This window comes from Carassius carassius, chromosome 31 (assembly GCF_963082965.1).
Source record: "Carassius carassius chromosome 31, fCarCar2.1, whole genome shotgun sequence".
In the NCBI taxonomy this organism is placed as follows: domain Eukaryota; kingdom Metazoa; phylum Chordata; class Actinopteri; order Cypriniformes; family Cyprinidae; genus Carassius; species Carassius carassius.
The window spans coordinates 276874-289358 of record NC_081785.1 but is presented as its reverse complement, the minus strand read 5'-3'; the positions used below and the strand labels follow the sequence as shown (position 1 = coordinate 289358).

Sequence of the window (12485 nt, the reverse complement as noted above, 5' to 3'; positions counted from 1 at the left end):
CAAACACAAATAACGCACAGATGTCACCATTTGAACACAACAACTCAAAATTGATCACACTTTTGTGGCTAATGATGTGAGGGAACATATACAGTGAACCAGTTCAGAGAGCACTGGTTTGTGAGGCCCTACAATGGATAGAAATCTGAGAGGAAGAGTTCGTGTGAGAGGAGTTTGAGGTGGTCGAGGTGGTCAGCGAAGACAAAGAACAGTAATATCTGATGAATTCAGAGCTACCGTGATTGATCATGTTCTTGTCCATGGTATGAGCATATGGGAGGCTGGACAAAGGGCACAACCAAACATCAGTAGATTCACGGTGTTCACCATAATCCGAAGATTTAGAGAACAGGTAATTACCTTTTTTTGACATTATAGAACAGTATGTAAATGTTGACAGCAATTACTGTATGACATACTATATATTGTACCACAGTATACTGTAAGTAAATATGTTTCAGTACATCACTGTACCAATATACTGTAATATTGTAATGGAGGGCTGGTCTAACTGTTTGTATGCCTAGTATTCCATGTACATTTTTTGTAACTCCATGTTCTCTTTTTGTAGAATTGAAAGACTGTCACACACCAAGAGACCCTAATTGTTGATATGGTCCGTGAGAACAATGCCATTAAACTGAGTGAAATTCAGCAGAAGATCATTGAGCACCATGTACATTTTGAGGGTATCAACAGTGTCAGCCTCTCTGCTGTTGATCGTGTCCTCAATCGCAGCAGACTGCGCATGAAACAGCTATACAGAGTACCCTTTGCCAGGGGTTTTTTCCCCCGTTGCCTGGCCAGACAAAATGTGGCCTGTGATGTGGATGAAGTGCTGTGGCCTGACCCAGTAAGGAGACATGATGCTGTGGCTGAGTAATGCACTTGTTTGTATATTTTTGTACTTTATTTTTACATGGGGTTACTGTACACAAGTGGCAAACGCATAAGATTTCGGTTTTGTCTTTTTGTACAAGTGCTAAATGCACAGGTTCTTTTTGTTTTGCAACATGCGTTTAGCCTACAGTGAACAATAAACATTCATTTCTCCAGCTTCATGTCCTGAGCATTGTGTTTTCTATTTTTCTACGTAGTGTTTAGTGACTGTTCAGTAGTGTCTTTCATTTTGATTGACTCTGGGCACGATTTGACAACATAGTTCAGTTTTGAGCACAGATTGAACTGTTTTGAGGTGAAAGTTTGGGTTTACAAGAAGAGTCTGAGGTTTTGTGAATGTAGCTTGAAAATTGGGTTTTGTGTTCACAGTTTAGAGAAAAGAAGAGCAGCTTTCAAGAAATGTGTCTTAACAATCGAGAAAAACTGTAACTGCAGACTGGCAGTTCCAGAGATCAACTGGAATAGAGAGCGTAGTAGTAGAGGTCAGAGGGACAAGCCGTAGGTTTGTCAGACAGGCCTTCCTGCGACGTACATTGCGTGCTCTCCGAGTATTAGTAGTGATAGTAGAGATCTGAAAGCACATAGTGACTACAAGTGTAAGAGATATTTGACAACAAGGTATACAAAAAGTAAAGAAAGAGTAACTCAAGTTCCCTGTCGGTGTCCTTGCTCGGTGGAGTCGCGCAGGTAGAGTCGATTGTCTTTACACTCGTCAGTCTTCACACGAGGAGGGCTCACACGAGGGCTGCCGCGGTGAAACCTAACGCTTTTGTATTTGCCTTATTACCTGTGATTGAAGTCAGCTGGCCACGCCTCACTATTTAGCAGATCGAAACTGGGCAGTCCCGCGATAGGCAAACGCAAAACCAAGCGCTACTTTCAGCACGTATACGTAATACTATTATAGTATTAATTTGAAATATTTATTTATAAATATTTATATTTATAATATTGATTTTTAATTAGCTTTAAATGTATATTTTCAGTTTGTTTTCTTTTCAATTTTAGTATTTTCTATTGCTTTAATTTATTTTCAAGCATTTATTTTTAGTTTAGTTTTAGTTGGTTTAGTATTAAACAAGTTTTGACAATTGTTTTTTTAAAAAGTGACTACATGTATCTGTTTATGTTTCTTTAATGTTCTAAATGCATAATTTGTTAGGTAAATAATTCATTTATTTCACTTACATCTCCAATGTATCCCAGCAGCCACAAGAGAGCGTCATGTTTCATGTGATTGTTTTGTGGATACATCAAAATGTATTTCTGGAATAATCTTAAAGCTGGATGGATTTTAAGAGAATCACAGTGTTGTCTCAGAACTTCTAAAAAGTTTCAGCCACTGTTAGATGTGAAGACTTAATACATCTAAAATATGTATAGTTCCATAATCTTTCTAAAAAAATAAAAATAAATAAATGTTGGCAATATACTGATGAATATCTCTCACTAGGAAATCTCCAGACATTACAAGGATTGACATGCACTGAAGTAAAAATAGTAAAAAAAAGAAAAAAAAAAAAGAATAATGTTTCGGGGTGCTTACTCCCTCCCAATTTGCCAATTTACTAATATTTTCCTTTCTACTCATTCATATGAGTATTTAGGTATACATGATGCTACCATTATACATAGTGACTACAATAAAAACTAAACCAAAAATTATTAATTAATATTTATGATTATTAATCAATAATTTATGAATTCTTTAGATTCTATCTATAATGGACAAAATGTTGTGTTTCTTATAAAATAGTGAGCAAATGAAGATTAAAATCTCAGATTCACATGTAGCTTTCTATTGGTTAGTGATGTTCTTGACTTTTCTCATTTGGGGATGAATAAACTCTACAAGCCCAGAGGAGAATCAAAGTTAATCAATTAAGCTGAAAGGGGAGGAGCCACCTTAATTCAAAGCTCTACTAAATAGCAAAGCCAATAGTGATGTGCATTGGAGCATTGTGCCAAAGTTGGTTAGAATGGGCTTCTTGCAAGGTGTGTTAGTGTTGGTTGTGATTGTGGCTTTTGATCTGAAGAGTGCATTGGGAAGTTTGAAACACCGCCAAAGTCCAAGCAGCACAAAGCCGCAATCAGCTCCAGCTTCCAGAGGTCCTGCTCTTTCTTCTCAAGGGTTCTTGAATCCTTTCCAAAAGGCTTCTCAGTTTCCGAGTCTTGACTCCAGAAAATTTGCGCAGGACCCTCTTGGTCTTCAGGAGAAGCAGCTGTTGCAGGGTCCAGTCAAGCCTTTGGACTGGAAGTTTCCCATCGTTCCAGAGGTGCAACGTGAGTTGGCGGCAAACTTTCAGTTGAGGCAACCTGTGACTCCCAGAAGTGTGGCTGTGCAATGCAGTGAGAGCCGGGTTCATGTGGAGGTGAAGAAGGATCTGTTCAGTAATGGTCAACTGATCCAGCCATCTGGTTTGTCTATGGGAGGCTGTCCTGTTGTTGGTGAGGACTCTGCCTCTGGGGTGCTCATCTTTGAATATGAACTACAGGACTGCAATAGTGTGCTGATGGTAAGAACCGTTATGTCTTACTGGATTAACCAATAAAAACAATGGCTCTTCATGAGTGTTAGTTGAATGTTAAACATCCACAGAACCTTTCAGTTTCTGAAAGCTGCTTTGGGGAACTGATGTTCTATGGCTGCTAGAAACACCCTTGAATCTTATTTTTAAGTGTAGTTGAACAGAACCCACTTGGTAAATCCCGTCTCTTGCAGATGACTGGGGATGAGCTCGTCTACACCTTTGCTCTTACCTACACCCCTGTGGCATTTGCTGGCACGCCAATTACCCGTACTGAGGGTGCAGTTGTTGGCATTCAATGCCACTATCAAAGGTAAGCGACTGACTGGATGTGTTAAGCAGGGTTCCTTGTGGTGTTGTAACTGGAAGACTGTTTATTTGGTATCTCCTTGAACTACAGGCTCCATAATGTGAGCAGTAATGCTTTGAGGCCAACTTGGGTTCCTTATGCTTCAATGGAGGTTGCCGAGGACGTCTTGGTGTTCTCCATGAACCTCATGATGGGTTTGTGTAGTTTCTTTAGATCTTAAGCCTTGTGAAATGAGGCTGTGCCTAAACCGTTCTTTCCTTTTGCAGATGACTGGGTCAATCAGAGGCCTTCAAATGTGTACTACTTGGGTGACATTATTAATATTGAGGCATCTGTGAAGGTGTACAACCACGTCCCCCTGCGTGTGTTTGTGGACCGCTGTGTGGCCACCCAAGTTCCTGATGTGACTTCTGTTCCGAGATATTCCTTCATTGAGAATCATGGGTAAAGTCCTGTCACTTGATTCTCTAGAACGGTTTAAGTTCGTTCAGTGAGCACTCGATCCCTGAGAATTGGGTTGAGTCAAGTGACCCTAGGTTCAGCTCTTCTTGGTAAGAGCTTTTGGCTTCGCTGAGAATGACTGACTGTCCCAATGTTCATCCTAAATGGTATGTGAGATTAAAATTTGTCTGATGCGTAGCTTGTTGAAAAGCGTCGGCCAGGGACTCCTGGTATTTCCATTTTAGGTTGCTTGGACCTGTGCGCACTCTAATGGCGTATGTTGCCCACAATCTTTTGTGCTCTGGCTAGAAATTGGTTCGCTCCAGGAACCCCTACTACAGCTTAAACCACAAACATTGAAGCGGGCAACTGGCTGTAAACCCATTTTCACCCACTCTTTATCAGGTGCCTTGTGGATGCCAAGGCTACGGCTTCCAGCTCCCACTTCTTGCCTCGAACCCAGGAAGACAAAATCCGGTTCCAGCTGGAGGCTTTCATGTTCCAGGGAGGATCCAGTCCTTCTGTACGTACTATATTGACTGAATCTGAGTCCTCTTCCCATCTGCTCTGGTTTTGTGAACCCTTACCAGTGTCTCTTGCAGATCTACATAACGTGTACTGTGAAGGCCACTCTTGCTTCTGCACCCAGTGACGCTCTCCACAAATCCTGTTCCTTTTCCAATGGGTATGTTCATGCTGCTTAAGAACACTATGAAGCTGCCGTGTCTGATTTTCCTTTCTTGTTGCAGGTGGCTTGCTGCTGATGGGAACCACCAGGTTTGTGCTTGCTGTGACTCCACATGTGGTCCTGATGGGGGAAGTGATGCTCCTATTGGGGGTAGGTAGCTGCTTCAAGATTGCTACTGACACTTCACGTGCTCTACTTGACTTGGGTATTTGCCTCTTAAATAGGTGTTCAGTGGGAAGGCAAGGCCTCACTCGGTCCTGTGATGGTTCAAGGGCGACAGAAGACTCTAGCTGGACTTCAATAAATGGGGGGTGGAAACCCTATTGCTGACTTTCAATAAATGCACAACCTTGTTCTTGCTTCTGCTCTTCTTGTCTAGTTTAAACACTCTGGGTTTGTGCTCTAAAGATGAGATTAATCTCATTGCTAGTTTTACTAGTTTCATCCTGTCTGAGATCATGATAGCTTGTGTGGAACATAACAAGGTACATGTGTCCTGTGCTTAGTGGCATGAGCGATTTAGTGCATTTAACCAGCTTTTCAGGGCAGAATGGTGACGGTTACCAGGGTAAAGGACATACACTGCTTACCACTGGCAGAAGTTTAATTGCTACACTTCTGCTTAAGCTTACAACCACACAGGTGTTAGTCTCTGCAGATGTCAGGATGTGACTGACTGGAATGGTTTATACTGCTTTTAGACCTAGTTTACACATTTAATATGGCGACATCACAGCCGAGAGGCATGGAAGGACAGAAATTGGTGCCGTTATGCAACTCTGGCACAACCATTTGTCTTAAAATTGTGAAATGGCATTTTCAGTGTTTCTTAATGTCTAGAGACATTAAACCCGACTGTACCTGAATGCCTCATTTACATCAAAATTAAATCTGGTGTATGGGGTTGCTTAATTCGTTTCACTGGAAGTACAATAGAAAAATGTTATAAAAAGAACGGTTTTAATGTTTGTTTATTAATCTACTGAAAGAAATTAAACTTACAAATGCAATAAAACTTATTACATTCAATAATTAAAACGATTAAATCTTAATTTGAAACGTGATTAACAGGAAGAAAAAAATTTGTATGAATTACTAAAAGATTTGTGTTATGAAACGCTTCAAACCTAACTTCAAACACCTCTTTTTCCATTATTTTAATTTATTAATACATATTTATTTTTTTACATCCGTTTCTATTTTATGTACCTTAATACAACTTTTAAATTGTGAATGAATCAGTGTGAAAACAGCTTTATTACTAAAGACTTGAGCTCAAACTTAAAGATTAAAAATTATTGCATTTTAATTAACTATTATATTAAATGCTGTGTATTAAGTAAAATGTAATCTAATATAAAGTATACAATATATATTTTACCGTTTTGTATACAGATTTTCAAATCATTTTTGTGTAAATGATTTGTAGCAAATAAATCAATCTGATATCAGTGCAATAATAGCTTCATGTTATGGAACACTTGAGTTAAACTTAGACTCAATTAGTGGTCAACCGATGTGTTTTTTGACAGCCGATGCCAATATCTTGGAAAGCAGGAGAGCCGATATAATTTTTAATTAAGTAATTTGAAATTTGACAACGCCTTAAAAAAAAATGTGTAACATAAACTTACTTTATATGACAGTATTTTTCACAAATATTTAATAAAAAATGTAATTTAAAAAAAGCAAATACTGTCATCAACAGGGCACTCAGTATTCTGGGAAGTCTGTGTGCATTGGGAATCATATTTTTCAAATACAGCCAGGGTAACACGAGAAAGTATTATAATGTTTGCCTCTCTATTACTAATAGGCTTAATATAATACTTTATGTATACATTAATTGTTCAACCGTTCTATTTGATTATTAGACCGACTTCTGTCTGTATTAGACAGAACTATTAGAGACGACAAACAAGAGTAAGATTTTAAAGCACTGTGTGCACTCAGACATTGCCGCTCTCAGCGCTGCCAAAATAAATTCCCGCCTCAAACACACCTGCCAAATAAAAAAACTTATCTGCCAATGCCGATATTTGAAAAATGCTAAATATCGGCCGATATATCGGCCTTGGCTATATATCGGTCGACCACTAGACTCAATTATTTAGTTATATTCTAATAGCCATTTACAATTTTGTAAAACTTTATCTCAAGCTCTTTGCATTATCGCTGTATGTGAAATCTGCTTTACAAATAAACATGGCGTACTTTGCTTATTAAATATTTCATAATTCAGAATCTAAATTTGGATTGGCCCCGTTCAAAACTGCTGTGAAATACTCCTGTTTTAATACTGACGTGTCGATGTTTCCTGACAGATGCTGGACGTCCCGACTGTTCTGAACTTGCTGCGGCAGCAACGCATGATGATGGTACAGACACTTTCACAGTACTCCTTCATTTACAAAGTCCTCATTCAGTTCCTGAGAAACTCCAGACTGATCTTTATACCGGGTTCCTCGTGGATTTTATTAGTTTACGCATGAAGTTTTAGCAAGCAAAAATTAAAATAGCGGACACAGTGTTTACTGAGATGTGAACTTCAGTCGATGGATGAATCTCATGAAAATCCCAGATTTTGTGTCAAAATTTGCTTAATATTTTGCTGAAATGCAAAAAAGGTTTGCTTTTCTGTATGCAACATGTTTGAATGCTCATGAGATTCACTCATTTGCATCATGGGATGGATATAACAGGGAGTTTGAAGTATCATGTCCAGTGTTACGCGGCATGTTCAAGCAATATTTTACAGTTTAACCCTACGAACGGGGTTTCAACCGGCTAACGCATCTCAAGTTTGAATGCTGCCAAAGACGGGAGGGTTTCTTTTCTGATCGCAGACACAACCTATGGTTAATTTACAATATGTATTAAAATTGTATATGAAAACTGTATTCTATATATAATAATCAGAAAGGCTTTCTCATTGCATTAGGGATGATTTTGTATTTTTGCAGCTCTTGTCACATTTCCACCTGCATTCAACAACCAGACACACCAAAGAGCATCACAGACTCGACTTTTGCATTGGAGTGAACAATAGTGTGGGTTTATTGTGAACGGTTAGTGACCTCATTATCTTAGACACACCAGCTATGATGGTTTACCAAAGAGATTTCAGCATATCGAGTTCTTTAAGTCTTAAAACACTGTGAAACTGCATAACCCATTCTGTTTGCAGAGGAACAGAAGGAGCAGAATGTGTCGAAGCAAATCATTAGGCCCTTTGTGTTTTAATTTGAATTGCATGCTGGTTATTTACAATAAAGCAGTACAGACAGATGCTACATTCCACCATAATGGTGCTGTTGCATGTTCTGAAAGAAAGAGTTTGGCCAAAAATTTACATTCACTGAAAATGTACCGAATTTGGAGAAAACCATCACTTGCTCAGCAGTGGAACCAAAAGCTGTTTAGACTCTCATTCTGACGGCACCCATTCACTGGGTGTGCAAGTGACGCAATGCTACATTGCTCTAAATCTGATGAAGAAACAAACTCCTCAGTATCTTGGATGACCTGAGGGTGAGCTCATTCTGGCTAATTTTTTTTTGCGTAGGTTTTTTTTTTTGCGATTTGCGTAGGACAATCACTTTTTCACATGATACTTGTAAAAGCACAATGTCGGTCTTAAACCTTTTCATAATTCATGTTGAGTTTTGTTGGGTTAGCTTTAGACGAACTGCTGCGGTGTTTGAGGTTTGCTGATGTGAGTGGACAATGATCAGTGTTCATCTGAACTGGAAAAACAAACTTAAAGACAATTAATGAACAAAGCTGAAAACTGGACTGTAAAAGCCCTTCTCAGAGCTGCTTTTTGGAAAACATGTATATTAATTAGCAGATACTGTTAATAATGGTGATTTTAAATGTTAGTAACTTTTTTAACCATATTACATTTGAAGCTAATAAAACTTCTGTTCACCCCGGATTCTCATCTGTTTTGGTTGTGTAGAGTGAGATCTCAGCCTCCGCCGTTGCCACCATCATCATGAGTTATTTACAGCTGGCAGAAGAGCTAAATTATATCCCATTGTAAACAACTATATTTTTCATTCAGAAAATAAATGTTCTAAATTGTTAAAGTAATGATTTGCGACTATCCTTTTGCAAGTTTTAAAGTTTTTACACAGTACAGATATGCACTGACAAACTTACAGTAAAAATGTTTTTGTAGTATTATGCGATTATATTTACATTTACATTTAATAATTTAGCAGACGCTTTTATCCAAAGCGACTTACAAATGAGAACAATAGCAGCAGTCAGGTCAACAAGAGAACAACTACAGTATACAAGTGCCATGACAAGTCTCACTTAGTCTAGTATAGAACACATAGCCCGTTTTTATTTTTTTATTTTTTTAAATGAAAAGACAGGAAAAGGAAAAGTGCTAGTGTTAGTTGGTGCTGGCAAAAAAGATGAGTCTTTAGATGTTTCTTGAAAATGAGTAAAGACTCAGCTGTACGAATTGAGATTGGGAGGTCATTCCACCAGCTGGGCACAGTCCAGGAAAAGGTCCGTGAGAGTGATTTTGAACTTCTTTGGGATGGCACCACAAGGCGTCGTTCACTTGCAGAACGCAAACTTCTGGAGGGCACATAAGATTTAACCAGTGAGTTTAGGTAAGTTAGTGCCGTGCCAGTGGTCGTCTTGTAGGCAAGCACCAGTACCTTGAATTTGATGCGAGCGGCTACTAGTAGCCAGTGTAACCTGATGAGGAGAGGAGTAACGTGAGCTTTTTTCTGCTCATTGAAGACAACCCTCGCTGCTGCATTCTGGATCTACTGCAGAGGCTTGACAGTACATGCAGGAAGGCCCGCCAGGAGAGCATTACAATAGTCCAGTCTGCAGAGAACAAGAGCTTGGGCAAGAAGTTGGGTTGCTTGCTCTGACAGGAAGGGTCTAATCTTCCTAATGTTGTATAAGGCAAACCTGCAGGACCGAGTCGTTGTAGCAATGTGGTCTGTGAAGCTTAACTGATGATCCATCACAACTCCTAGGTTTCTGGCTGTCCTAGAAGGAGTAATGGTTGATGAGCCCAGCTGTATAGAGAAGTTGTGATGAAGCAATGGGTTAGCTGGAATCACCAGGAGTTCTGTCTTCGTAAAGTTAAGCTTAAGGTAATGGTCACTCATCCAGCTAGAAATTTCACTCAGACAGCCTGAAATGCGAGCAGCTACCATCGGGTCATCTGGCTGGAATGAGAAGTAGAGTTGGGTTTCATCAGCGTAGCAGTGATAAGAAAAGCCATGATTCTGAATGACAGATCCTAATGATGTCATGTAGATGGAGAAGAGAAGTGGTCCAAGTACTGATCCTTGAGGAACCCCAGTAGCAAGGTGGTGTGACTTTGAAACATCACCCCTCCAAGACACACTGAAGGATCTGTCAGAGAGGTAGGACATAACCCACAGGAGTGCAGTTCCAGAGATGCCCATCTTTCTGAGGGTGGACAGGCGTATCTGGTGATTAACAGTGTCAAAAGCAGCAGGCAGGTCCAATAAGATGAGTACCGAGGATTTTGAAGCTGCTCTTGCTAGTTGCAGGGCTTCAGTAACCGAGAGCAAAGCAGTCTCAGTTGAGTGGCCACTTTTGAAGTCAGATTGGTTGCTGTCCAGGAGGTTGTTCTGTACAAGGAACATAGAAAGCTGGTTGAAAACAGCTCGCTGAAGTGTCTTTGCAATGAATGGAAGAAGGGATACCGGTCTGTAGTTTTCAAGAAGCGCTGGATTTAGAGATGGTTTCTTGAGCAGTGGGCTTACCTGAGCCTTCTTGAATGCTGAGGGAAATGTTCCAGAGTGAGGAGAGGAGTTGATAATGTGAGTAAGCGAAGGTATGACTGAAGAAGAGATCGCTTGAAGGAGGTGAGTGGGGATCGGATCAAGTGGACAAGTAGTAGGATGATTGGACAGGAGAAGTTTGGAGACGTCCATCTCTGAGAGTGGGGAGAAGGAGGAGAAAGAGTGTGCATCGGTCATTGTGAAGTTGTCCTTAGTCTGCGGTGTGGAGAATTGTCGACTGATGGATCTTGTCTTATTTGTGAAGAAAGCTGCAAAGTCGTCCGCTGCAAGAGTCGATGGAGGAGGGGGTGGCGGCGGATTAAGAAGAGAAGAGAAAGTCTTGAAGAGTGTCCGAGCGTCACAACAGTTGTTAATTTTGTTGTGGTAGTAGGATGTTTTAGCCATGAAGACATTTTCAGAGAAGGAAGAGAGGAGAGACTGATACACACTGAGGTCAGTACAGTTTCTTGATTTCTGCCATTTTCTCTCTGCCCTGAGTTTAGAGTGATGTTCACGGAGAACCTCGGACAGCCAGGGGGCAGAGCGTGCTGGTCTAGACAACAGTGGGCAAAAGTTGTCCAAGCAAGATGTTAAAGTGGAGCAAAGAGTGTCCGTAGCGCTGTTCGTGTCCAGAGCAGAAAACTGAGAGAGTGCAGGAAGTGAGGATGAAACCACAGAAGATAGGCGAGATGGAGAGAGTGAGCGTAGGTTCTGTCGAAAGGTGACCTGCGTTGGAGTGTGAGGAACTTCAGGAGTAAGTGCTAGGTTAGCAGTAATGAGGAAGTGGTCTGAGGTGTGCAGTGGAGCAACTGAAATGTTGTCCACAGAGCAACAGCGCGTGTAGATGAGGTCCAGTTGGTTGCCTGATTTGTGAGTCGCTGTAGTAGACACTAGCTTGAGATCAAATGAGGTGAGCAGAGTTTTGAAGAAAGCAGCCTGGGGCTTATCTAGGTGGATGTTGAAGTCACCAAGCAGTACCAGAGGAGTACCATCTTCAGAAAAGTTTGATAGCAGCACATCCAACTCCTCCAAGAAGTTTCCCAATTGACCTGGGGGAAGATAAATGACCACAAAGTGGATTTTAACAGGGTGGGTTACAGTAATGGCATGTGATTCAAATGAACCAGTACCTGTAGGTGATGGCTGAAGATCAAATTTCCATTCTTTTGATATAAGGGTGGTACGAGGAGTGTGGGAACAAGTGAAATTAGTGGAGAGGGCTGCAGGTGTGGCAGTATCTTCAGGTTTGATCCAAGTCTCTGTCAGTGCCATGATGTTGAGACCGGAATGAGTAGCAATAGAAGAAATGAAGTCTGCTTTGTTACAGTTTTTCCCAATTGCTAAAACACTAAACCCTATTGTCTGAACCAAATGCTCAGTTGCCTGAACCCACTGATTGAATCAATCACTCTTTTGGCAAAACCATAAGCACTTTTCACCTGTTTAGACACAACTTGCCAACACATTTTCATTGTGATGCACCCGTGCTGTATAATGGTGAGCACAGGTGACAAAAGTCAAACACAAATAACGCACAGATGTCACCATTTGAACACAACAACTCAAAATTGATCACACTTGTGGCTAATGATGTGAGGGAACATATACAGTGAACCAGTGCAGAGAGCACTGGTTTGTGAGGCCCTACAATGGATAGAAATCTGAGAGGAAGAGTTCGTGTGAGAGGAGTTTGAGGTGGTCGAGGTGGTCAGCGAAGACAAAGAACAGTAATATCTGATGAATTCAGAGCTACCGTGATTGACCATGTTCTTGTCCATGGTATGAGCATATGGGAGGCTGGACAAAGGGCACAACCAAACATCAGTAGA

The 12485-nt window shown here is 40.5% G+C and overlaps 1 protein-coding gene across 1 annotated transcript; it reads left to right on the top strand.

Annotated features, from left to right (window-relative positions):
• The first annotated feature begins 2835 nt into the window (after positions 1-2835).
• LOC132111269 (zona pellucida sperm-binding protein 3-like) lies at positions 2836-5220 on the top strand. The gene is made up of 8 exons (XM_059518425.1): positions 2836-3416; positions 3623-3741; positions 3829-3932; positions 4005-4182; positions 4585-4702; positions 4782-4864; positions 4929-5017; positions 5092-5220. The coding sequence occupies exons 1-8, from the start codon at positions 2880-2882 to the stop codon at positions 5169-5171; spliced, it is 1308 nt and encodes a 435-aa protein (XP_059374408.1). The 5' UTR covers positions 2836-2879; the 3' UTR covers positions 5172-5220.
• Positions 5221-12485: the final 7265 nt, after the last annotated feature.